The following is a 25,141-nucleotide window of genomic DNA, read 5'->3' as shown; positions in this document are numbered from 1 at the left end:
CGCCAGGGTGGTCACAGGAAGTCTTGAACAGTCTGTCCTTTTCCTGGCTCTGAAGGAAGAACCCACCCGGCGATTTCTTTTGCAGCTCTTTCTTCAGAAACTCGGGGAGCAAAATTCCCCGAAGCTCGCCAGCTCATGCTCCGCTTATAGAGCAGGGCCATCAAAAGTACCTCTGGTGGCATGCCGAATAAGTCCCTTTCGCTCCCAATCCCCGTGAAGTTTTGCCAAGATCATGCTGAAGAACCCCTCCAGCCGTGGCCTGAGGCTGACTGAAAAAAAGGTCCCCGGGTCATATATGGCGGTCATCCCAAGGCCTAGAAATAGCACCTCCGATTCGGACAAGCAGACCAATACGAATCTGGGGTAGCGAAGGAAGCAAGTTCGATGCTGTGGTTGCCACTGAAGTTGTTCCATAGACACCAGCAGCAAGAGAGGCAATGAATATATTGTGGTTGCCCATTTCACCCAAGATATATGAGTTCTTGTCGCTTCATCCTGGATAAACCCAGTTAATTTGTCATGATGTCCGTCAAGTAACGCAGTCGCTGCGGCGCGTTCAACCGGAAATGCTGCAATCCATCCGATATTAGAAGAGAGTGATGAAGTTCCCAGAACGCTTCTTGCTGCCTCAGGCAATCAAAAAGCAGGGAAAGTCCAAACAAAAGCTGTTGTGGCACCAATTGGTTTGAGAATCGCATAAGGCGATAGATCATTCCGATATCTATTTCTTGTTAATCTTTATCGACTTCTTTGCGTCTTCCGACCATTTACGAGATCGCCATTCTCAATGTAGAAGCTCGGATAACTAGTTAACTATTAGATTTCACCGTTGCAGCACGCAAAGTGGAATCGACGCCACCACAGATGAAAGACGGCATGAGCTGAATGAAAATTTCTTCCCTACTTCCCTTCTGGGTTAAGACCTGCATGGTACATAGACACATGCAGCCTGAGGGCGCTGCAAATGTTGATGTACGATATGTTTACTTCTTCCATATCTCGCTACGGGCAACTCACACCAAGCAGCATTAGGGCGCATAGCCCCATGATTTTGTGAAACGTTCACTTCCAGTTACATCACTTTAAGCAGAACATGGCTCCAAAACTGGTGATCTTTCCACTTCAATTGGTCATAATTTCTCTGTCGGTGAACGCTTTGTTCGTGTGCATGTGCTGTACTTGAGCATGATGAGGTAATTCTGGGCTCAGCTGAGAGACGCATGCATTGGGCACGTCTCTTACTAGGCCAGACCGAGTCTACTGTGACAAACAAAGCACAAAGCTATAAATTTGGGCATTCCTCTCTCTCAACTTGAAGTAAGAATCGTTGGTTTGGGCCCAACACTAGTGAATCTTCGCACTCCAAACTCAAATCTAATCACCCAACCGCTTCTTTCTCAGAATATACCTCTACTTCTCAGTCGAGTCCCCGTATCACAATGAGCTGCGTAAAGGGTAAATGTCAACTAGAAGATAAGCCTCAGATCTGTACTAATACAGTTTGGCAGGCCAACTCCGCGAACATCGACACGGAGTGATCGGTGAAGTTGAAGCTGGCAGAGGGACAATAACCCGACAGGCCAACGGCTATCCAACGCGTTTCAACTTTAAAACCCCGTTCCCTAGCCCACCGAGCGTGAGCATCACTCCCATTTTCAATGGTGGTATGGCAAGATACTGGACCGAGTTCCGAATTTACTTCTTTCATCCATCGGGTGGCCCTTCGGTCGACAAGGATGGGTTTTACCTTGGGATTATGAGCAACACGGGAGAAAGCTTCGACTTTGAGTATTTTGCCAGTGAGATTATTGAAGATAAAGAAGAAGAAGAGAAAATTTAGTAGAGACTCCCATCCACAAACTCGATAAAGGTTGCTAGTTTCTTGAGGTGGATCTATCTTGTGGATCTATCTTTTGCTATGTTGTCTTTGACAAAGATAAATCGAAATACAATTATCTTCTAAGCCTGTGCTATTACTTACAATAAACAGTAAACCCATTCTAAATATCCTCGACTTGTGTGTAAATCAAAGTTTCGGTCTCTGCGCAGCAATCTGAAAGCCATGCCTCGGAGCATGAGCTCGTACCGATATCTCACCCAAGGTCTCAACAATGACTTCATCGTCGTTAAGTCCAATCAACCGACCAGCAGTCTTATGCGCAGAACCGGAATCGAACGGCCAAACTTTCACCAGCTGCTCCTCCTCCAATGCCTGGGATCGCACAACCTCATCATTTTCCTGCACCCGGTAAACGCCTCCCTCGAAGGCCGACTGAGAAATAATACCAGCCGCCTGCTCTCCAGACAACGTCTGTGGTTTTGGCAGAGCATTCCCCGCCGCATTAGCAGCAGCATCAAGCCTCTCAACCCAAGCATAAACCTTCGGGAAAACCCTCGCGGAGACCTGGTCCTCTGGAAGAGCTCCCGGCGCAGAGAAGAGCCAAACAAGAGGCCACGCCATTTCGATATCAGCCAGACTGGGTCGGGAAGTGCGAAGGATCCACTCCCGACCGTCCGCGAGGATCGTTGTCTCGAGAAGATGGACGATATTGCGAACTTCATTGATTGCCTGCGGTCGAGCGCGTTTCATTGCATCGCGACTCACGGCGCGAGCTCCCCCGAGAACTCGGTGCGGTCTTGCACGAATCTCGGGTCATTAAGGATCGGTGAGCTGGCTAGTAAGATACAGGCGACGTGCCTGAATAGCCCGCCGTCTGTGGAGAGGGAGTCGAAGAGACGTTCGATGAGGCGGTGCTCGGGACTTTGGCTTTCTGCTGCTAGACGGGGTTTCTCCGGTGCGAAGTCCTCTAGTTTCTGGAGGATTAGGCGTGAGTCGAGGTGGACATCCCGGCCGATTGAAAGGACGGGGATGCGTCGATATTGAATGCCCAGATTAAGAAGGTCTGGCCTGGGGAGGATGTGGGGTTGGATCTAGATCTTGCGTTAGATGGATCGATTGATTGGATGTTGATGAACTCACACATTGCGAATAGGGAATGCCTCGTAGAGCAAGGTACCAAAGGACCTTTTTGCTGTAGGGAGATCCCGGGTAGTGGAAAAGAATCACCGGCCTGTCTGGAACGGACATTTTTGAGAGTTATTTCATGACGGCCGTGGCTGCTGCGAGCTGCGCGGATTTAAATTGCTGCAGTGGCGAGAAATAAGGGGCCAAGCTAGGCCGAACCGATCTTCTGCTGATCTGCAGAAAGCTCCATCACATGGTGCCGCTTGGAAGCTATACCCGAGCATCGGGTGAATCATTACTACTACACTGAAGATATTCAAGGTTGGCGCACAAACCGTGCCGATTATTGAGAATCCTGTGTATTTTTCCATTTGGATTGTCCGTATTCGATCCATTATAAACAGCCTTGGAGTCCGTCTCAGATGATGAAAATAAGAATGATGAAAAGACGATAATAATAATAATAACAGTAATAATAAACTAAAAGACAATAAAAAGAATAACTTGAGGCGCATGCATCATGGGTAACATAACTGCCGGAATCGGGAAAAAAGTGGAATCAGAACTTGAAAAGGGAAAAGCAGAAGGGCATGGAAACATTCCGGGCGTATCTTAGAAGAACGAAACAAAATATCTTGCAAGAATCTACTCATCGTCATCCGAGGCATGGGCAGTCCAGTGTCGAGAGTTGCGCATCTTCGCGGCTTTGCGAGCGCTCTGTCGGTCGCCGTTTCCAGACCGGGAGTCGTTCACGCTGCGCATCATCACGGGGAGGCTCTCGAGGACAGCGCGGTTGCCCTGGTAGTAGTGTTCGGCGAAGCCGCCCTGCAGGATACGGCGAAGAGAGGTCAGACGCACCCATTTCCACCAGCGATCGATGCTCATAATACCGTGGCGACCGATCTTGACAGTAAGTGTGCTTCCGTAGTGTCGGTTGGTATCCTGGTCAATGGCCATGTTGTATCGCGGGCCACGACGGGGGTTCTCGACGGTGGTGAGGATGGATGTAAAGTTGCTGTGCAGGGACTTCTTGTCGCGCTTGCTGATGCGCTTGGAGTGCACAGTTGCCAGCGAATGTAATTGCCGCTCGAGCTCGGGAGTGTTGTGATAGGCATTGTATCGCTTGATCAGCTTAGGGCCGGTCGGGTCAATAAGACCGTGCTCATCGTCTTCATCACCCTCACTAATCTCATCATCTTCGTCGTCTTCTTGGGGCGTGTAGCTCTTCTCATATAGGAGAGCGATACATTCACCGGCGGCGATCTGAACGCCGGAGTCTCCACTGTCCAGCTGGTCGATGAAGATCTGGGCGGCTTCTTCACTGTCATTCTCGTAGTCCTCGATTTCCGTCGCAAGTAATCCCCAGATCTGCAAAGCGGCACTAACGGCAGTAACATCGTCTGATGCGTCAATCGACTGGCCATCCGAGGCCACAATGTCCAGCAGGAATGTCATCTGATCAAGAATGCTCTCTTCGCCAGCACCACCGAACAGGGTGCATGCTCCCAGGCAATTGATCGCTGCGGCCTTGACAACGGGCGAGCTGGAGTCGCGAATAGCGCGGGTCAGCAGCTGCTCCGTATTCAGGTAGATCTTGTCGTCGCTGGACGTGATGGCAAGCAGTTCGATTGCGCGCAGAGCGGACGTTGCCTCCCGAATGCTGGTTTCAGATCGGACACTCCGTGCGAACGTGCTGAGCAGATCCTGCACATGCGAGCCGATTTCTTCGAGGGCATAGTGGTATTTGGTCAGCCGGCAGAATGCCGCCAAGGCCTCCTCGCGGCCCTGGACGCTGCTGCGCTTGCGGTCGATCAGTTCTTGGATGCGATCGCCCAGCTCTTGGGGCCAGTCTTCATTATCCTGCTCGGGATTTTCATCGTCCAAAGAGCCGATGCTAGAATAACGAATTTCTGATTAGCAATCTGATTTTCACAAGGGAACACATAAGAAACATGCTGATCGCCTGCGGTGACATCATCCCGCCACGGAGTGGGACCGTTTAGAATACTGGGATGCACAGAGAAAAAAAAAATGAAGCAGTGGAGGTGAGGGAAGGGATAGGAAGAAAGAAAGGATGGAAAACTCACCTCATCGCAGTGTCGTCAGAGGCATATCCGGCCTCATCGTCGTCTGAGGGGTGTCGGCTCGTAGCCCGTGAGGATTGGCGAGATGTTTGCTTGGAGCCGGCGCGAGAGGTCTTACGAGAACCCTCGCGAGAAGCCGCCTTGCGCGACACGGTCTTGCCGCTCTCGAAGATCTGGCGACGCAGATCGGGCATGGTGGAGGATGGGTTGGTGACGAGGGAGGGTGGAAAAGGGTAAGAAGTTTCAAATGAGCGTTCCGGAAGAAGCTCGAGGCGAAGTGGGAAAAGACTGATGTGGAAGCGGGTCTATCCTATTGGCACGGCGATATGGTAAAACGAAATCGAGAGATAAGAAAGGTTGAAAAATAGAACATCGTCCTGCAAGTTAAGCATCTGGCAAGGGGTTGAAGTGAATGAGAAGAAGCACTCGCAGTGAATGCAAAAAGTAGCGGCGTAATTGCGCCCCTCAAGAACCGTGGCTCGCCAATCGCGGGCGCCCAAAGCTGTGCTGACCGCCAGTGCGGGGAATCACGTCTGGGGTATTTGCAGTGAATATTCTACGAATCATACAAGGGAAAGGAACCCTGGGTGCAGAGTGAATGTGCGAAATCGCACTTCCTCTTCGCATTCGGAGGTGTGGTAGCATAAAATTGTTATGGTGGTTCGGGTATTATCGTACATCGTGAAGCTATTTCAGCTGCATCGCCAGCTCCAAAATCCGCCGAGCCTTGGCCCCCTCCAAATATCCGCGGCCTTCATGTGCACCATCCTCGTCATAATCATCGTCTCCCACTTCTAAGTCCACCTGTCCGCTAGCTTCGTAGGTCGCCATCAGTGTATCCTCGTCAACCCGCTGGCCGCCTTGTACCAGGACCCTGATACACTGCGCCAGTCGCGCAATTTCGCGGCGCGTCTGCGGCGGGATCTCATCGTTTTGGCTGGAGTAAATCGAACTTGATACCATCTCTTCCATGCGCGTAATCGAAACACTCTCGGTGGTAGATGAGGCTGCTTCCGCTCCGTCGGCATGCTTAGAAATCCAGATGTAGCCATTCACTCCGAGAATAACGTCCACCTGACCGCCGCCGTTGTGTGCATCGATGGTCCATACCTGTCGTCGTGATCGAACGACACCGCCACCCCCGCCATTAGAAGTATCAGCGCCCGAGGACCCGGATCCAATGCCTCCCTTCGTGCTGGAGTTGGAAGCCCCATTGCCTCCGGTTCCAGTGACGGCCAAGAATACACCATTCCGCAATTTTCCGTATTTCAAGGATCGAGTGTGAAGCGAAGCAGATCCATCTTGGTGAACGCTCTGCACTTCCGCGACCACAAGGTCGCCCTCGCTGAAGAAAGTTCGGATTTGAAGCTCGTCGGCGCTTGTTCGTCGTCGAAGAATACCACCGGGCAAGTTAATCGCGGATAAGGGGAGCTGTGCGAGGAGTGGCGCGGCGACGTCAACCTTCCATCGCTTGCCCTGGACCTCGACAATGCGTCCAACAACTAGATCACCAATTTCTGGTTGGTATCGGGCGCGGAGGGGGTAACGGACATCAATTTGTTTGTCTTTTGGGATGTTCCAGCGACAGTAGCAATGATTGAAGTGGACAAAGGGTTCATAAAGGTGCCATGACCTCTGGAAGATGTTAGCTTTGTTCAGTCCCGTGGTGATCAGAGAAAATGTATGCTCCGCGCTGAGAGAGCACAATCTCTGGGTGAGACGTACCTCATGTATTGCGTGTCAGCGGTTATGACCTCTCCTGGTATGACAATTCCCTCGCCGATCTTCTTATCTCCAAGGCGGGGTCGCTTGCTTGGTCGTGAGGCGCCGCTGATGTCGACGCCGCCCATCTCGACGTCGGAGTCGTCATCGGACATGGACTCATCGTAATCTGTACGACGGAGACCGAGATCCTCCACCACTGGCGGGAGGATGGTGATGGCCATTGTAGAGGGTTGGCTCTTGAACGATCTGTAACGAAGAACCCACGTTATTAGCTTGGAGAAAGTCCAGAACTGCAGGCCCGCACCTGAGACTTTCTTCAATTCACGTGACCAGCCCCACCGTGGATCAAGTGAGCCCAGACTTGTTCATTCTGCCATGCAAAAACACACTGAATCAATTAATTGAATAATCCTATGTTCGCTTTGAAGATTTCTGTAAATTCAGGCATAGCGAGAATTACAGTGTGGGATTGAGGAGGTGTAGCTCCCGATTGTCATGAAAATTAAAGTTCACTATGCCTTATTATTGATCTACATCACCCTGTGATGCAGGTAATTAAAGAACTAATGCTGATCCTCAAACCGGGCAATTGAGCAATCGGCGGATGATTACATGTTCTTTCATCTATGTCTTATAGTTTTTGGACATGCTGAAAGCCGATCCGAATTAATGCGACTTGCCATCAACTGAGCGTGAATCCATCAGGTCGGTAACACAATCAACAGTGACGTAAATAGGCATGAATTCGGCAGGCAAGCAAGCAGGAGCGTAAGCCGAGGATAAGCATGTTGTAGAAGGAAGTATTGATCTGTAAGTCGAATGCCTAGGCACTGATTTAAGTCCACAAAGTCCACGAAGATCAAAAGGTGGTAGTGCGATTTAGCACTACAGGTAATGGTTTCAAGAGAAATGGCCTTGTTTAAACTCTAATTCAAATGTCCAGTGTCACCGGGGTAATCCAAACACCTAATTATACATGGTGAAAAATCAACTCATTGCCAAATTCCATACCCATATCAGGCTTTCTTCGCATTGCGATTGGCAGTTGGAGTCGACTCTTCCTTCTTCTTCTTCGACCGATTGTTGCCACCTTTAGGTCTATATCCAGTATCATCGTCGCGCTTGCGCTTGTTCTTAGGCGTAGGTTCCACATCCATTCCATCTTCATCGATTGTCTCCTCGTCCTTGCGCTGGGCCGGTGCTCTCTTAGACGCACGCTGGTTTGAGGGCCGTGATGTAGATTTCTCGGAGGCAGCCTCATGATCCTGCAAGGTCTGCGGCTGATTTCGGCGCAGCCAGTTACTGACAGATGCCGGGTTGCGGGCAAAGGCATCCTTTTCTCGCTCCGCGAGTGTCGGTGGGTCTGGGATGCGGGCGAGCTGGGCTGCGGCCGCTTCATCACCAAGCTTGGCGTCCGTGGCTAGATCGTACTCATCCTCACGCTCTGCAGTGAAGTATCCGAGGTTGCGTTCCACATCGTGGGCGATTCTTTGCTCGTCTTGGATTGCAGCACCATGAGGGATCTTGTGTAGGGTGCTATATTGCAGCTTTGGCGCGAAGTCTTTGTTGCGCTTAATGCTTTCCTCAATCCTCCGATATGCGGAGGCCGCAAAATCCCCACGGGCCAGTTCCTCTTTGGCTTCTTTCAATGCCGTCCAGGCGAGTTCCGTATCATCGATTAAGGGCTGAATGACCGGTGACTCTATGTCATCAAAAGAGATGTCGCCTGGCATACTCAATTCGTATCGTATGGCCGGGGGAATTTGCAGACTGTCGTTTAACTCCAGGAGGGTCTCTAGTATTTGGCTGCAGGTGGGTGCAAGTCAGTCCTGAGTAGCCTGCGGGGGTGTGCGGTGAACGACCTACTCATTTTGTTGCTGGATGCGCTTGGACAGGTCTTCGATACGCAGCTCCTCGCGAATCAGGTGCTCATTTTCTCGAATTGCTTGCTCAAACTTGACTTTCATCTTGGCATATTTTTTCCTGGAAAGCTATTAGGCAAGGCTTCACCACCGAGGCGTCGACGGGATCGTACTTGAAAGACCGCACTGCCGGTTTAGCAGGAGCACCTGCCGGGGCATCAGGCAAGGTTCCCATTGCAACTGTAGTTTCAGTCGGCTCGTGTTCCATGGTGGTCGATGATCGCGTTCGGATTGAAGGGGTAGGAAGGAGATGCGAAGTCAACCTGGGGAGGAAGTCAGGGCGTCTGTCACGCGCCAAGCTCGGGTTGCGCGATGGGCTGGTCTCGGCCGCCGTAAAAAATTATGCGGCGAGGAAAGTAAAGATTCTCGGAGATCCTATTTCGATTTGACTACGGATCGTCGACTCGACTTCAATCCCAAATCTTTTCACCTGTGCAGATCTTGCACACTAGTCGCCATGACTGAAGTTACCGACCGTGCCGAAAAGAAGCGCAAGCTTCAAGAAGGCCCCGAACTCGAGATTGACGTTTCTGCACCGGAGCCCAAATCGAAGAAAGAGCTGCGCAAAGCCAAGAAGAGCAAGACCAGCAAAACTTCCAAGGATGAAGAAGATGCTCCGACCGAGAAGCCTGATTCGAATGAAACCACCGAGTCTCAACCCGCCCCCGAGAAACGCTCCGACTATGGAATCTGGATTGGCAACTTGGCTTTCCAGACGACCAAGGAGGACCTTCGCAACTTTATCGTTCAACACTGCTCCTTCTCCGATGCTACAATTACCCGAGTTCATATGCCCAAGGGACCTGAGAAGTTTGGAAGACCCCAAAACAAGGGTTTCGCCTACGTTGATTTTTCGACCAAGAAGGCCCTGGATGAAGCCTTGACACTGTCCGAGGAGCTCTTGACGGGCCGTAAAGTGCTGATCAAGAATGCGAAGAGCTTCGAAGGTCGGCCCGAGAAGTCTAAAGACGACAGCGCCCCCGGTAACTCCGCTAAGTTGGCCAACCCTCCATCTCGGCGAATTTTCGTTGGTAACTTGAGTTTCGACGTTACCAAAGAATCCCTCGAAGAGCACTTCAGTCGTTGTGGAACCCTGACCAATGTGCATATCGCAACGTTCCAGGATACAGGAAAATGCAAGGGATACGCTTGGGTGGAGTTTGAGGAAATTGCGGCCGCAGAAGCAGCGGTGAGAGGATTTGTGATGGTCAAGGAAGATGATGAAGAGGAGGAAGAATCCGATGATAGCTCGGACTCCGATTCTGAGAAAGAAAAGAAGCGCAAGAAGATGAAGAAACCTCAACAGCGCAAGATCTGGGTGAACCAACTTTTGGGTCGCCGTATGCGCATGGAATTCGCAGAGGATGCGACAACCCGGTACAAGAAGCGCTTCGGCAAGGATGGCGAAGGAAAGAAGAGCGAAAACGGCGCCTCCGAGGACTCGAATGATGACAAACCCTGGACTCGGAAGCCTAAGAAGCAGGAGGTCGACGAGTCTCGCTATTCGAAGGAGACCGTGCAACGACTCAGCGGTGCCATTGTCGAAGGACAGGGCAAGAAGGTCACCTTTGACTAAAAGAAGAAATCGCTGAGAACGCATAATTCCTTTCTACGGAGCTTGGTGCACGCGCTTCAAGCGTGGCTTATATTTTACCGGTTCATCGTAGCTGATCTGCAGACATCTGGGAACTTTTTTGAGCCTCTATACAGCAATGATCTCCTTGGTGGTCTGCTATTGCATTGACGCGGCATTGAGGCCGAGAAAGTCAACCTTAGGCCGCTTGGTCCACAGATACCCCTCCAAAATTATGTATACTTTGATGATGATTGTTTTGTTGACCTTTTTTTTTGAGTCCGTTGCTCCATTGTCGGGTGTAAAGTGATAGGCGTTATCAATCAAGGGCGCCGGATCGAATCCTATTGCGCCAGTCCAAGTAAAGGTTGGGGATCCACCCTTCATCCTTACCGATGCACCGCAAATGCATAGGATATGTAGATATGTCCGTTCCACAAATAGGCCGACGCACAAAAAGCAATGGAACAAAAAAAATCTGTTTGCTGGCATAGAGCCCAAAGCGACGAAATTTCAAACGGGGCAAACCTGCGCGGTCTTTTAACGCCCTACGGATTCCGATACTGGAAAGGTACTCCGTCCCATGTAGATCTCAAAAGACGGGCAGAACCGTCTCACCGCCGGCACTAGGCCTGATCGGGGGTGACGTCTGGTGCTGCGATGTCATGAAGGGCATTCTGAATATCGTTTCCATCGTGTTTGGGCTGCATCTCCTTCTTCTCAACACCCCTTGCTCTCTTTCTCTTCTTTCTCCCCCATCACTTGGGTCTCTCAAAGAGCTTTAATTCAAACCCTTTTACTTTGACATTCGTCTTTTATTTGGTTTACCGTTCTTGTTGCAACGCCCACCTACCTTCGCCGCACTTCCTCCCACCCTATCCCTTCCTGGTTGGCGGGCCTCAACGCCAACCGTCTATCCGCAGGGACGTTACTCGGCACGTCTAGCCAGAAGTTTCCGCAAAAAACTGCCCATGGCTCCCCGTCGACGTCATATCGGGGCGAGCCGCAGGAAGAGAAGGGAAGACGAGGGCGAGGAAGAAGGCTCGATCGTCGGAGATCTGGAAGATGACTCCCTGAGTGAGGGCTCAGTGGACAGCCATCCTGGCGATGAGGATGCCGATGTGGAAGGCAGTGAGGACGAGGATATACAGGTGACGAAACAGCCGGGCAAGTCGAATCCCCGAAAGCCCAACGGCCGTGAACACGAGCACCCGAAACGACGCAACGCTGCCTCCCCCAACAAACCTGGACTCAAAACGACTGTATCGGACACAGAAGCGATGTTGAACGGACTGAAGATCACCGACGAAGGCGAGGAGGTTCCATTTGACCAACTGGAGGAGGATCGAGAGCTCCAGACCGGCCGAACGCCGTCTGCCCCTCCCACCGAGCCCAAGCGGGAAACTTTCGCTGCGAAGAAGCGTCGGGAGCACGACAAATATGTGAAGGAACGCGACCAGAACCCAGCTTTTGTTCCCACTCGCGGCCGCTTCTTCCTTCACGACAATCGGACAACTGAGGCAGGATCAAATGGTCATCGCTCCTCCAACAACAAGGGCAAGTCTCGACCAGTCGGCCTCATCGTGGACGGGAATTCCCGCAGGTATGGTCCAGCTCCCTCCAACCTCACGCCGTGGACTATCGCTAACATTATTTAGGAACTCTGCAAAAACCGATGCCAGCGAAGGGAAGTGGGATCATGATCTCCACGCAACGGTAGCCGGTGATGAACCGTCTGCCCCAAAACACTCAGCAACCTCTACTGTACCTAATCCGCCCTCAAATGTTCCAACTGCTCCCCGTTCCTCTCCACCAAACCGATCATTCTCTAGTACAACCCTGGTTGGTAATGTACCTGTTGTTGTTTTCCTGCCGGGCATGGCACAGGCCAAGTCGTTCGCATCTGTACCGAAGAAACAGCACACACGCCTTCCTCAGCATCGTCCTCCTTTACGCCGCGATAAGCCGGTTCGAATTTCGCTTCCCGGCCAATCCCCTCGTTACATTTTCCCTTCTACTGAGCGTTCTTTCATTTTCATTCCTCGCGCGTTACGTCCGAACCAGCAAGGCTACCGTGGCCGAGGCCGTGGCGGCTTCTATCCCGGACGTCGACCCAGCTATTACCCCAGCACCTACACTCCAAGCATTGCGAGCCGTCGATCCTCGTTTGGAATGTCTCAAGACGGCTACCCCTCGCCCGCGGGCTCTGCCTATTCCCGCCCCTCGATGGCACATCCAGATGTTGGTAAACCGGTTGTACGCCTGCCTCCTCCACCGCGTCCTCCAGTTGGTATTCCTCCCGTAGGTCCCGCCGCTGGTATCCCAGGACCTATGCCAATGCCATCGATGCTTCCTCCCTACCGCGAAAGCCGCCCGGCTCCCATCCCGATGCATCAACCTCGACCTCAGAAAACAGTGTCTGTGGCAGGTATCGAAACCCCCGCCAGCTTCCATTTCAACCCGCCACAACCCCAACAAGAGCAACCGTTCCATCACCAAGTTCCTGTCCCTGTGGTTGGTCCTGGCCAAGAATCTGTGGCACACGGTCCGTCGAGCCAGGGCTCGGGGACTCCTCTGTCTCAAATTCCCGAGCGAGCTGTGCACGCCGACACTTTCCACCCGGGTTCATACCAGCAGCCCACGGGGTACTACCCGAACTATCCGCCTGGTGCTATGTACTATCCTGGATATAACGGACCGATGGGACCGGGTGCGTCCGTGCCAAACTTCGCTCCAGGGCAGCAGCCGATGCCCTATGTTCTTCCTCATACATCCAACGATCAGTCCAGACATCCCGAAACTGTCGCTCACGAGTCTGGGGGCACTGTATACTTCTACGACTCCAACCAGATGTATCAGAACCCCAACACCTACGGATCGGGTCCCGGGGGAGTGGTGGGGATGGGAGGCATGATGACGCCGCCCGGCACCACATTCTACTATCCTCAGGCGCCCACTACCGGGGGTATGTACTATGGGCACCAGTGATTGGACTACGGCCGTTCTTTTCTTCTGCTGAATACTCGTTTTTTCTTGTTATGAATTTTCAGCCCTTGCGTTTCCAACTGTCTTTTTTTTTCACCCTTTAGCCCCCTCCCTTTTTTGAGCTATCTGTTGACTAGGCTTGGAAACTTCTGTCCTTCTTTTTCTTGTCTTGTTGTTGTTAGACTTGGAATCGGATGCATTTGAGCGTTCTTCCCTCCCCTCATGTCCCCGCAATATCCGCGGCCCACCCCCTCATCGCCCTCTCTTCTGCATGAATCTAGGCCTAGTGCATGACTTCATTTTCTCCTTCTGTGAATGGGGCTACGAATTGAAATACAAAACAAAAGTACCTTGAACTGGCTGGTCCGCCCCCAGGAAATCCTCTGTGCTCATCCCGTAAGATGCCCGTATTGTCTGTCTTCGCCGTATCCAACCTGATAAACACGTATTGTGACCGTAATCTGCCTGACGCCATATTAGGTAATCGTACACCGCCCGCGAGGCAGCTGACCTCTCCCCTCCCCATCGTACAACGCTCGGCTTGGGTGTCGTCGACCTCTTCTGCCTCCATCCTTCGTATCCTCCGTGCATCCCATCCACCATCTTCTCCCTGTTTCTCCTCTCGCCTGCTTCTCTTTCTCACACCCCATATTTCTGTGTCTGCCATCTCCCCCTCCACGTACTTGGGAGACCTTCCCGTCCCCAAGAACTTCTTATCTCCTAGTTTCCCCATACTTTGCCCCATAACAACCCGGTCATAATGGCCACACCAGCACTGCCTACCCATCCGGGTCCTGAGCATCTCGTGACTGTCAAGGTGCTTTTTGATGACAGCAATCGTCGTTTCAAGCTCCCTCTGAAGGACTTGCGAGCGCAAGTTCTGCCCCAGAAGGTAAGTGTGTCTCCGTCTCCACTCGAGCTCCTCCCGGACCTCCAGTCCGGGATCTCCATCTCTTATCACGATACCCGCCTTGATCATCGCGATGGTTGATGATCCATCGATCTTCTCGCGATGGCAAAGCTCTACTTGACTCCCCTCTTTGATTGATTATTGACTTACTGATGCGTTGGCTTTAGCTTCGTACGCTCCTCGGTGTTCCGGCGGATGTTAACGTCATCCTCGAACGCTATTCCGACAGCGCCGGCTCCTACATGCGACTTGACCCCGACAACGTCGCAGTCTACAAGCAACTCTACCGAGCTGCTAAGGCAAAATCCAAGCTTCGCATCAAGGCCAGCACCGTTGAATCGTCGGCCTCAAATGAGGCTCAGCCAGAGGTCAGCGAGACTTCACCTCCTCGACACAATTATCTCCAAACCGTGTTGAGCTCCCCCATTCCAGTCACCCTCCCCGAAACAAACCCACCTCCCAGCGAAGCTCAAAGCCACACCGTCTCTTCCTCCCTCGCCAACCCTCCCCCTCAACCTCACCTCCGTGATTTCAGTATGGACCAAGACAGACTTCGCTTCCCCTGCATCTCTCACCACGCCCCTGGTGGGATGTTCTGCATCGACTGCAACAATTGTGGTCGTCCGATCCCCAACGAACATTATCACTGCAGCATTTGCGAGAACGGTGACTATGATCTCTGCCTCCAGTGTGTTGAAGCCGGTGCATCCTGCCGCGGGGAGGGACACTGGTTGATCAAGAGAACTGTGGTGAACGGCCGCGTTGTCTGCAGCAACACGGAGACCATTGCACCTCGTCCCCTCAAGGATCAACAGGTCAAGCCTGTTGTTCCTGTTGCACTTCCCGCGACCAAGCTTGTTCCGGAGATGGCCGGTCCGCCTATTCCTCTTGCTGGCGCTTCTGTCCGCGACACTGCAGCTCCTGCCCCCACTCCTAACAAGGGACCTCGCTCCAGTGTGACTGCTCAGGGTGAGGAGCAGCCGATTTGCAACGGATGTTGCCGTGGTATGTTGGCTCATTCCTCTGGCTGTTCTTGATGTGAATACACTAACCAGAATATCTAGAAGCCGAGGAGGCCAACCTGGTCCGCTGCAATGACTGCGAGGACTATGACCTGTGCCTTCGTTGCCTTTTGAGAAACAAGCATGGTCACCATCCCGGTCACACATTCTCACCGGGTACTGACCGTAACTACTGCCTGAAGAACCTGATCATGTCCCGCTGTCTTCCTGGTCGTCAGTTCAAGCACGCCGCCGTCTGCGATGGTTGTGACAAGGTGTGTCAACGAAATCCTTCATCTCTGTTTCAAGACCTAGCATGCTAACTTAGCCCAGCGAATTGTGGGTACCCGCCACAAATGCCTGAGTTGCCCCGACTGGGATTATTGCAATAGTTGCGCCGCCCGGGCTCAGGAAAATCACCCTGGCCACCGATTCGCTCCTATCTACGAGGCCATTGGTGATCAGCCCCGTGAAACGGAGATTCACTACGGCATCTTTTGCGATGGACCTCTCTGCAAGGATAAGCCCGCCCAAAGCTACATTCACGGTATTCGATACAAGTGCGCCGTTTGCGATGACGTTGACTTCTGTGCGAACTGCGAGGCATTCCCGACCAACGCACACAATCACACACACCCATTGATTAAGTTCAAGTCTCCGGTTCGCTCTGTGTCGGTCAACACTTTCACTGATGACCTCCCTACGGGTGTTGCCAGCCTGGGCGATCAAGTTGACATTTCCCCCAAATCTCCGGAATTCGCCTCTGTGCAGTCAGAGGAGAAGCAGCCAGTAGAGATGAACGCAGCTAAGGTTGAGAAGGCCGAGTCGAGCCCTGCCCCGCCTGTCAAGGAGGCCGCAGGTGTCGAGGAGTCCCTGGATGACTCGGACAACTACCAAGCATACTTCATCCGGGACGCCATTGCGGACGGTACTAAGTTGCCTCCCGACACCATGTTCCGTCAAACCTGGACTCTCTACAATCCCGGTCCTCGTGCCTGGCCCGCTGGCAGTGATGTCCGCTTTGTCGGCGGAGACACCATGTTCAATGTCGACGGAAACCACCCATCCAGCGTGGATGTGATTCGCATGGCGATGGAAAGTAATAAGCTGACCGCCCCCTTGGAACCTGGCTCAAGCACGGACTTCAGTGTCACCCTCCGAACCCCCCGCCGTGAGGGCACTGCCATCTCGTACTGGCGACTGAAGTTGCCCAACGGCGTTCCGATCGGTCACCGACTGTGGTGTGACATTCAGGTGCAGGGTGTTCGCTCTCCCGCAGTTTCCACTGAAGTTGCCGAGAAGGAAGATTCAACCAAATCCACTGCAACACCCGAGACTACCAGCTCTGAGACTCTGGACAGTGGAATGATTTTCCCCAAGTTGGACAAGGAGTCTCCAGAGGCCAGTACCCACCAGGATGTGGCCCCAGTTAATCATGCCCCAACTCTGTCTACTGCTTCGGAAGGTGACGTTCTCGAGGATGTCGAGAGCCTGACATTGGAAGATACCTCTACAGACGCTGGCTTCCTTACCGATGAGGAGTATGACGTCCTCGATGCTAGTGACCAGGAATTCCTGGAAGCCAAGCAGTCAATCCACTAGATTATTTTGGCTACACGACACACAGAATGGAAACAGGGTATTGCATGGGTCGATTTCGGAATGATTGCACTCTTTTAGCACTTTTCGGCCAGCCACTTCTGCTATGGCAGCCTTTTTAATGATTGTCCTTTTTGACATTTGAGAATTTGATTTATTTTCCTTTGATTCTTTGATTCTTTAACTCATTTTTCTTATTTGCGTGCCCCTCACCGGCCTTTTTCGAGGCAACACTGCTAACAACTGCCTCTTTCAAAACGTCCAAAAAAATCCTTGTGTCCCTTGGAATCGCTTAGGTATCGTTTTTGAGATAGTTGACCAAATGCATTTGCTCCTCACTTCAGAAATAAAACTCTACCATATACTCTTTTAGTGTATTATGCCGCTTTCAGACTAGTTGCCGGTGTAAACATCTTGTTCGGGCCTGCTGATTACTCGATTTGGCGGATAGTCTCAGTCTACATTAATGTAATGATACAGGGGTCAAAATGGCATCTAAGTGTCTGACTCCCTTTTTAAGTCATGATCTTCCACTGGTCAGCCTTTTTAATTTCCTCCTCTCTGCTTCAAATCTTATCCAACTCATTTCTACTGGTCAGTGATGTCTCTTCTGGGAATCATCATGATATTGATGGCTCTCGCACAGTTCCTTCCCCAAGGAACAAGACGACTATTCATCACCCAACGGGCCCGTATTCTCGATCTTCCAGAAGAGTAAATACCCCACATCTTGGTTCACCTATCGCTGGCCTCCCAGGCTTGTTTTTCTCTTAGTTGCAAAAGGGTTCTACCATTTGTGCGGGGGTTATTCAGGTGGGCTGGATAGAACCAGAGACCATCCTCTCCGAAAGCAGTTCCTCTTGAGAACTAGGCCCTGGAGATTGAAACATTGCACTGCTTGGGTAAAATTACATCCTCAGAGGGACTTCCGAGCGTGTTGGAGGAGGGGAGGGGGTTGGCGCGACTATTGCTGATGGCCTTGTATTATCGTACGTCCATGTTTGAAGTTCAGACTGAACAGATTAACGTATGTCTGTCATTAACTCGAAGGTTTGCAATTCAAACTCAATGGGCGTCGAAATCAAGAAGCATATTCCGAATTGGCATCAATGCAGCATATTAAAGCCCTCGGAGGGACTATCATCGGCTCTCACAATATCTATCTCTCTTGACGAGACAGGAAAGGCTATATTTCATTTCCGCTACTTGATTTCTATCGATACACCTTATCAAGTGAACTCAAGAATCATGCTTTGTCCTCACATGAATGCTTTCTGCCTCATTCATAAAGTGTGTGGACTACCGGCTTCATGACAGATCCTGCTCTACATGTCGTGTAGAGCTTTTGATAACAATGTCGGATAATCCGAAGGGATATTCAATTCAATACGCGAGAGAATTTATGCCACCGCCGAATTATGGTGATGACTACAGCAAGATTTTACGCCGTTTGGCTGATTATGACTGGCAGAGTCCTGGTACAAAAGAAACTGGCTTGCTGATATTATTAGGTTATGTAACAAGACGAAGCTATAAGGGCACCTATTAGTTTTGCCATGGCACAGACTGGTTAGCTCTAGTACATGACAAATCCTGGAGGCCTTTCGACCAGTCTTTCCATCTTTTTTCCTGTTTGTGGAAGGAAAGGAAAGGCATTGTAGAAATGCATTGCTCATTTAGCCCAATTATACCTAAGATATAAATGGGATTAATACATTAATGAATTACGGTCTCGACCTTCAATAGAGCACATAGAGTAAGAATTGATGCCATTGAGCCCATTGCTCATCCCTCCGATGAAAAAGACCCGTTCGACCTTCGGACCCGCTCCGACCAAACGCGGAAGGGACTCCACCATCTCCGCATGGCCCCGCGTAGCCCGAGACGATATTTTCTGCTTGCCGACGACACACCGAGGCATTCGATCTGATTCGAAGTCGGCTTCAGACAAGCTTCTGTTATGGTTTCCACTCTGCTTCCAGCTTCTTTCCCCTTCCCCCCCTCCCACCTCCCGCCCATTCCACCCGGAAAATCCGTTCTCGAGCTGTGGAAAGCTAGCTAACTCGTCTCGGCGTCATGGCTTTCCTCCGCTCGGCCTTCCTGGCCCTCGTCACTGTCCTAGTGGCGCTGCTCGCTCCCACGGTCATTCATCTTGCGAAAATTGGGGGCCCGTTCTTGACGCCGAAGCCGACGCATGTGGGCGAGGGTCAAGCTCCGATTGTTATTCAGGATACGGTGCATTGCGAGGATGTGCACCATTATCGTCCGGCCAACTTGCTTTTCACTGCTTGTGAGGATGACAAGACCGTTCGGTTTGACTGGTTTCCTGGTCTGGGACACCTGAAGCTCCATTCTTCGCAGGGTTCGATCCATGTCGTGGATCCCAAGGTGGGTTGTTGATTTTTCTTGTGATTGAGTGCGCGTCTTGTCGCGTCGGGAAGAAATAGCTTGTTAACCTTTCCACGGCGTTCAGACCATGAAATCGACTCGTCTGGTCTTTGAGGGTTTCAAGGGCGACTTCGTCACACACGGTATTGACGTCATTGAGGATCCGAAGCAGGCAGATGCAGTCTACATCTTCGCTATCAACCACCTGCCGAACCCGGACTTTGTGGCTGCGGATGGAATTGCGGAGGATATTCATGCCGCCCGGTCTCAAATTGAGCTGTTCCACCATGTGTTGGAGTCGAATACCGTCCAGCACGTGCGCTCGATCCTGCACCCGCTCGTTCAAACTCCCAACGATATTGTCGCCGTCGCTCTGGATACTTTCTACGTGACTAATGACCACTACTACCGTGGGGGTATTATGCGACTGATTGAAGATGCTTGGCCTTTCGCGAAGTGGACTAACATCATCAATGTCAAGATTACGGACTTGAAGACCAAGGACGCGATGGCTGGCCTGGATGCCGTTGTTTCGCATGAGGGTCTGTGGAATAACAATGGTCTGGGCCATGGACGCCGCGAGGATGAGCTTGTCATTTCCAGTGCCATTGGTGGTGAGCTATATCTTGGTCAGGTGCATGCTGCGAATCGCTCTATCGATGTTCACACAACTCTCCCTTTCGACACTGTGACCGATAACCCCAGCTATTATGCTGACCCTTACCGCTCTGAGTCTGACGATGCGAGCGGATTTGTGGTTGCAGGTATTTCACAGGGTATTTATCTCGGCCAGACAGCCCATGACATCAATGGTAAGGAGCCCTTGCAAGTGTGGTATACTCGTCAGACGAGTACCGGTACTTGGGAGAACAAGCTCCTGTTTGAGGATGATGGTACTCGGATTCGTTCGGCTAGTGCTGCGGTTCTGGTGCCTATTGAACCAGTGGGTGGCCGCAAGAAGGCTTGGTTGTTTGTCACTGGCTTTTTGTCGGAGAGTATGGTTGCGGTGCAGGTTGATCTATAGAAACTTTGTACATACTACTAGCGGTTAGTATACCGAGGTAGCGGAGGACTCGGCGGTACTAGCGTTTCTACGCTGTTGATGGTCCTGGGATTAGACGAGAATTTATTTACAAAGTCAATTGGCATATGAGAAGATGCGAACTTCATCCTAATAGAAACATCTAATAATACATACCTCAAAGATCAATCTATAATCAACCTCGGCCGACACACCCCTTTCTGCCTGAGGAACCAACCCCCAATCCAAACCCGCAACACAACACCTCGCCTCATCACCAACCACCCAAGCACAAGCCAAATCAGAATGGCAACACTTGCCCGGGGCCATCGCGCCCTCCGACCTCCCCTGCGACTCCAACCCTACAATCCCAAAACACAACTCCACCCACATCCCTCCGTGTGCTACCTTCTCTTTTCCACCACCGCAAGAAAAGCCGCCAAAGCGGCCAAACCTAAACCGACCTCGTCGCAATCGTCCACGCCCACCACCCCGGCGCAAACAATAACAACACCCTCTGCTTCTGAAACAAACGCACCTACAAGCACCCTGCCCGCCGAAATCGATACGCCCGCGCCCCTAACACCCTCCGCCTCAACCCCCGATAAACTAAAACGCCTCGTTTCAATCGGCCGCGCATATCTCTCCTTCTACAAAACGGGCCTCAAAAATGTCTTCAGGAATTATAAGGCTTCTTTGCCGTTCCGTGCTCAACTCGGTTTACCGGCTTATCTCCCTACCTCGCCTCCGCGCGGCACCACGCCTTCAAATGGGGACAAGGACAGTGGAGCTGCTGGGCTGGGCAGAGGCCAATTCCAACTCGTTCGTCGCTCTGCTAGAGACGTCCGTCGCATGATTCCGTTTGCAATGGTTTTGTTGGTCTGCGGGGAATTCACACCGCTTATTATTCCGATTTTTGGATCCGCCATCACCCCTGCGACGTGTCGGGTTCCGAGCCAGATTGCCAAAGAGCGAGATACAGCTTCCAAGCGGAAGACTCTTGCTCTGCGCGCTGTTGGTGCCGCTGGAGAAGAAGTTCATACCGTGGCTTCCTATGCCAGTCGCGATTTTCTGAAGGACGCCAGTGCGGAGAACGTCCTTACTGCAAGTGCGCTTTTTGGGCTTATCAAACGCCATGATAAATTCGCGGGATCTCTGCTTGTCAGGATGCTTTATCGGAAGCGATTGGAGAGGTATATTCAGTACTTGGCGATTGATGATCAGTTGATCAGGGCTGGTGGGGGTGTTAAGAAGCTTTCGCTTCCGGAGGTTAAGATTGCGCTTGATGAGCGCGGCCTTAGTGATTGTGCTGCTTTGTTGAGTGGGGGGAAGGCTGAAGTTGTTCAGAGGGAGACTTTGGAGAGGTGGTTGGATGTGAGGAGCCTGAAGCCGTGATTGTGTCCGTGTTTACAGGTCCTGGGGTTGTACAAAAATTGTTCAAATTTGTATAGTCTAGACTTAGACGTGGGTTGTTATGTATGATATTGAATGACCAGACAGATACACGTCATATTGCTTGGGTTATATTCTGATTCTTGGTACAGAAAAAAAAAATACATGTAGATTCAATCGAATATACATGCCCTATAACTTTGCCCAGTCACCTCAAAAGGCAACTGATCATCTACCATTTGATCTACAGTCAAAACATCATGGTTTGATATAAGATTCATTTCAAATAGGAGCTAATCAATCCCATTTGCATTCTGAATATAAAAAATATATATTCATCGAAGATATTGAAAGCACGCTCAAATGAAAAAGTTTTCTCGTACCCTCTGTCAAGGGATAAAGGACAACTTTGGAAAAGGGCCAACAGAAACTCGCTCACGCTCGCTGAATCAAAGTCAAATCCAAGTCCGTATCAAATATCACCAAGATATCAGAACTCGCTCCCAGTTTCAAATGCTAATGCTAAAGTCCGCCGCCACCTTTTACAATGCACATCAATGTTCATGGGCTGTCATCAAGCAGCAGAAGTTGCCGGCAATGCAGGAATTGCCCCCGCAGCCTGGCCCTGAGTCTGACTCCGGTTCTGCTTCGCCCAGCGTAATCCACAACTGTTACACAAATCCCGGTTTCCACTGGGTCCCCGCCGCCATTCCGGCGTATTCCTTGTCCCGCACATCGCACAGTCCTTTTCGACGGAGATAGCATTCTGCTTGCGTTTGCGCTTCTTCCTTCGGGCGAGGAGTCTTTGCAGCTCGTCCGATAATGTACGATTCTGCTTCTCCAACTCGCGAAGCTCAATTTGCCAGCTTGAGCCGCGGGTGGGGTTTAGTTCTGTGAAGAAGGTCGCCGGTGCGTCGGACGGAGAGATGCTTCTGTTTCCGGTTGGGAGACCATTTAGACCCACGATCGAGGAGAGGTCGGGGATGTGTTGGCCAAGAGCACCATATTGCTGGGGTGGCTCTGAGACTTTGAAGCTGAGGGTTGTGGTTTTGGAGGAGCCCGGCATGGTGGCGGAGCTTTCGTCTCCGCCGGCGGCTATGGCGGTTGGTGAGGGCGGGAATGCGCGGGCGAACCGGATTTGCACGACGAGGAAGGAGGGACGGGATCTCTGTGGGGTGTCTCCTGAATAAAGAGTTGTGTGCGCGGAGAGGGTATGTCCCTTTTTGTGCCGCATTGTGTGTCGGAATGAGGGTGGTTCGTAAGGCTTGTTGTCGTCCGACTCGGGGCCGGGGCGATTGGCGGCAGCTTCTAGAGCATCCGATATGACATTTGGACCGCCCTCGGGTTCCATAATTTCATACAAGGCCTTGCCAACTAGGTCGTCGGGTGGACGTCCGAGTACGGGTTTCGACTTTGTTGTTATGAAGAGGATGACGCCAGACAAGGAGACTTTAGCCCAGACATCGTTTTCAGCCAATGCGGCCGAGGATCCAAGAAGTGCGATTTGATCCAAGGAGTAAACGGGTCGAGGGCGGCCAGTCATCACAAGATACTTGCGGCCTTGCTGGGGATCGATATGCCATGCTCCGTGACTCTCGAACCACATATAACCCTTGTACTTTTGGCGAATGCGATAGACGACACTCACTGGAGCCGTAGTGGTGCTGGCCCTTAGATCACGGATCACGGGGCCAATATCACTGGGGTGGCAGATGGTTGAGAGAGTCTTGCCAACCAGCTCAATGGGGTCGTACTCGAGGAGTCTGCTGCAAGATGGAGAGAGGTATAGAAACTCGCCGTCGAACGAGAGCACGTGAATCACGTCGTCTGTATTTTCCACTAGGATGCGATCCAGGTAGTTGCGTGAGACTACGGACCCAGGAACACCGGCTGCATTCAATATGGCAGTCACTTGGTCATGTCCAAACTGGGTGAGGAGGTCTGGCCGGAGACTATACGCATCCGGCGGAGGGACTATGTATTGAGGCAGCTGGTCCCGCTGATAGTTGATGGAATAGCTACCATCTACATTGGGATGAAGTCAGCCACAACCTCGAGACAAGTCAAAGTCAGGTCAGTGGTGAATAACATACCAGGATTTCGTCGGGTGATAGCATCAGGTTTCTCAACTAGATCGACCTGGAATCCGACATAAAACCGATAATCCTCCGAATTCCACTGGATTGGAATCATCGTAATCAAATTCACGAAGGGTTGTCCACCCTTCCGATAATTGATGATACTAGCCTGGATTTCCGTACGATCTTGAATAGTTGATCGCAGGCGGTGGACAGTCTGTCCGTCCACGAAAGATCGCTTCTCCCCGGCACCAACCTTCCCGTCAGGTCCTTGAAGAAATCGGCAATTTCGGTCGATAATTTCATTTCTGGTATATCCGGTAAGTCGCTCGAAGGCTTCTGATACATAGACAATGGGATGATCCGGTTTGGTGATGTCGCAGAGCACGAAGGCGCAGGATAAGTCCACGGCTCCGATATTGATCTTCGGTTTGGGCCGCATGGCAACCCGGCTCTATTTGGCGGTGTTAAAAATACCCCTGGTAACATAATATAGACACGGTCTAAATAGAAGCTTACTAGAACTCCTAGGACATCGAAGCCACTGCTTGAATAGATGCCGGTATGTTCACTCTGGTGGGCAGCATCAGGAGTGTCCAATCCTGGCGAATGATGGTCATCTGAAGATGACGAAAGAGGATATTAGCTCAGAATGTTTCTTTTCTAAAGGCCATTTGGGGGAGTGCGCAACTCACCTCTAGCCACAACAGGCTTTTTAGGCTGGATAGCCACCGGCTGTGTTCCCCGGTAAGGAGCTGCCGGTTGTTTATATTGCGGGAAGCGCTGGCGCTCCTGGAGCGGCTGTGGTTGGCGACCCTGGGACGGATCACTACCTCGAGAAAAATCCGAATCGTCGAAGCTCCCTGTGGAGTTGGTGCTAGTATTATAAGGTTCCTTGTGAGCTAACGGTGCAGGCGATTGCTGGAGATACTGAGGCATGGATTGGGGGAACGGCGAGAAGGTCTGCTGGAGGGTCTGTTGTTGCTGTTGCTGGTCCATTGGCGGTGCCAGTCCCATCGTCGACGCGGGGTAGTTGCCCGCTAGGTCGTAGGCGAAGACACTTCCGGCGTCCAGGTTCATGGGCATGGACACTTCTGTGCTCGGTACGGCGTCGTAGGCCAGCATCACGTTCGAGAGACGACCCTCCAGGTTCCCCTGTCCGCCGGCGGGCCGGTCAAAGGCCTGCAAGGGCAGCTCCTCGTCGTGCGGCAACATGGCTCCGAAGGCATAATTGCCGACGTGGGAGCTGGGGAAGCCCATCAAAGAGGGGTCCTGAGAAGAGTGGGCGAGCTGGATGTGCGAAACGCCGTCGCGTGGATCCTCATCGCGACTGCCGTCGTAGTCCAAGCTGTAATTATTCATGGTGTTGGCCATGGCCACAAGGAGAATAGGCCTCGGCCGGCGTGGAGTCCAGAATGCAGAGCCCGGGCGAGTTCCAGAGTCCCGGGAAAGAGGGGACCAACGGGTTGGAATCCAGTAATGTCAGGCGACGGCGACT

General features: G+C 51.7%; 11 protein-coding genes across 11 annotated transcripts; 6 read left to right on the top strand and 5 right to left on the bottom strand.

The window, feature by feature from the left end:
• Positions 1–1,439: 1,439 nt before the first annotated feature.
• N7532_001320 (uncharacterized protein) lies at positions 1,440–1,840 on the top strand (the record flags this gene model as incomplete). The annotated part of the gene is made up of 2 exons (XM_056613814.1): positions 1,440–1,455; positions 1,509–1,840. 2 exons carry the CDS (start codon positions 1,440–1,442, stop codon positions 1,838–1,840), a joined length of 348 nt encoding a protein of 115 aa, XP_056478855.1.
• Positions 1,841–2,000: 160 nt separating this feature from the next.
• On the bottom strand, positions 2,001–3,088 carry N7532_001319 (glutathione S-transferase; the record flags this gene model as incomplete). The annotated part of the gene is made up of 4 exons (XM_056613813.1): positions 2,001–2,041; positions 2,098–2,477; positions 2,606–2,931; positions 2,981–3,088. 4 exons carry the CDS (start codon positions 3,086–3,088, stop codon positions 2,001–2,003), a joined length of 855 nt encoding a protein of 284 aa, XP_056478854.1.
• A 522-nt stretch (positions 3,089–3,610) lies between these two features.
• N7532_001318 (IFRD domain-containing protein) lies at positions 3,611–5,243 on the bottom strand (the record flags this gene model as incomplete). The annotated part of the gene is made up of 2 exons (XM_056613812.1): positions 3,611–4,859; positions 5,053–5,243. 2 exons carry the CDS (start codon positions 5,241–5,243, stop codon positions 3,611–3,613), a joined length of 1,440 nt encoding a protein of 479 aa, XP_056478853.1.
• Positions 5,244–5,736: 493 nt separating this feature from the next.
• Positions 5,737–6,995, bottom strand: N7532_001317 (exosome non-catalytic core subunit RRP4; the record flags this gene model as incomplete). Its single annotated transcript, XM_056613811.1, has 2 exons — positions 5,737–6,682; positions 6,775–6,995. The coding sequence occupies 2 exons, from the start codon at positions 6,993–6,995 to the stop codon at positions 5,737–5,739; spliced, it is 1,167 nt and encodes a 388-aa protein (XP_056478852.1).
• Positions 6,996–7,790: 795 nt separating this feature from the next.
• N7532_001316 (uncharacterized protein) lies at positions 7,791–8,904 on the bottom strand (the record flags this gene model as incomplete). The annotated part of the gene is made up of 3 exons (XM_056613810.1): positions 7,791–8,580; positions 8,641–8,757; positions 8,810–8,904. 3 exons carry the CDS (start codon positions 8,902–8,904, stop codon positions 7,791–7,793), a joined length of 1,002 nt encoding a protein of 333 aa, XP_056478851.1.
• Positions 8,905–9,153: 249 nt separating this feature from the next.
• N7532_001315 (putative RNA binding protein Rnp24) lies at positions 9,154–10,272 on the top strand (the record flags this gene model as incomplete). Its single annotated transcript, XM_056613809.1, has 1 exon — positions 9,154–10,272. One exon carries the CDS (start codon positions 9,154–9,156, stop codon positions 10,270–10,272), a length of 1,119 nt encoding a protein of 372 aa, XP_056478850.1.
• A 968-nt stretch (positions 10,273–11,240) lies between these two features.
• Positions 11,241–13,257, top strand: N7532_001314 (uncharacterized protein; the record flags this gene model as incomplete). The annotated part of the gene is made up of 2 exons (XM_056613808.1): positions 11,241–11,872; positions 11,928–13,257. 2 exons carry the CDS (start codon positions 11,241–11,243, stop codon positions 13,255–13,257), a joined length of 1,962 nt encoding a protein of 653 aa, XP_056478849.1.
• A 757-nt stretch (positions 13,258–14,014) lies between these two features.
• Positions 14,015–16,767, top strand: N7532_001313 (ZZ type zinc finger domain protein; the record flags this gene model as incomplete). Its single annotated transcript, XM_056613807.1, has 4 exons — positions 14,015–14,146; positions 14,332–15,169; positions 15,229–15,440; positions 15,499–16,767. 4 exons carry the CDS (start codon positions 14,015–14,017, stop codon positions 16,765–16,767), a joined length of 2,451 nt encoding a protein of 816 aa, XP_056478848.1.
• Positions 16,768–18,840: 2,073 nt separating this feature from the next.
• N7532_001312 (serum paraoxonase/arylesterase family protein) lies at positions 18,841–20,176 on the top strand (the record flags this gene model as incomplete). Its single annotated transcript, XM_056613806.1, has 2 exons — positions 18,841–19,152; positions 19,238–20,176. The coding sequence occupies 2 exons, from the start codon at positions 18,841–18,843 to the stop codon at positions 20,174–20,176; spliced, it is 1,251 nt and encodes a 416-aa protein (XP_056478847.1).
• A 303-nt stretch (positions 20,177–20,479) lies between these two features.
• On the top strand, positions 20,480–21,568 carry N7532_001311 (uncharacterized protein; the record flags this gene model as incomplete). Its single annotated transcript, XM_056613805.1, has 1 exon — positions 20,480–21,568. The coding sequence occupies one exon, from the start codon at positions 20,480–20,482 to the stop codon at positions 21,566–21,568; it is 1,089 nt and encodes a 362-aa protein (XP_056478846.1).
• A 571-nt stretch (positions 21,569–22,139) lies between these two features.
• On the bottom strand, positions 22,140–25,017 carry lreA (uncharacterized protein; the record flags this gene model as incomplete). The annotated part of the gene is made up of 4 exons (XM_056613804.1): positions 22,140–23,590; positions 23,659–24,097; positions 24,163–24,263; positions 24,339–25,017. 4 exons carry the CDS (start codon positions 25,015–25,017, stop codon positions 22,140–22,142), a joined length of 2,670 nt encoding a protein of 889 aa, XP_056478845.1.
• Between the last annotated feature and the right edge of the window lie 124 nt (positions 25,018–25,141).

Source organism: Penicillium argentinense (assembly GCF_028826775.1).
Source record: "Penicillium argentinense strain IBT 30761 chromosome Unknown utg000002l_segment0_segment0, whole genome shotgun sequence".
NCBI classification, from domain to species: domain Eukaryota; kingdom Fungi; phylum Ascomycota; class Eurotiomycetes; order Eurotiales; family Aspergillaceae; genus Penicillium; species Penicillium argentinense.
This window is presented reverse-complemented; position numbering and strand designations above follow the sequence as displayed.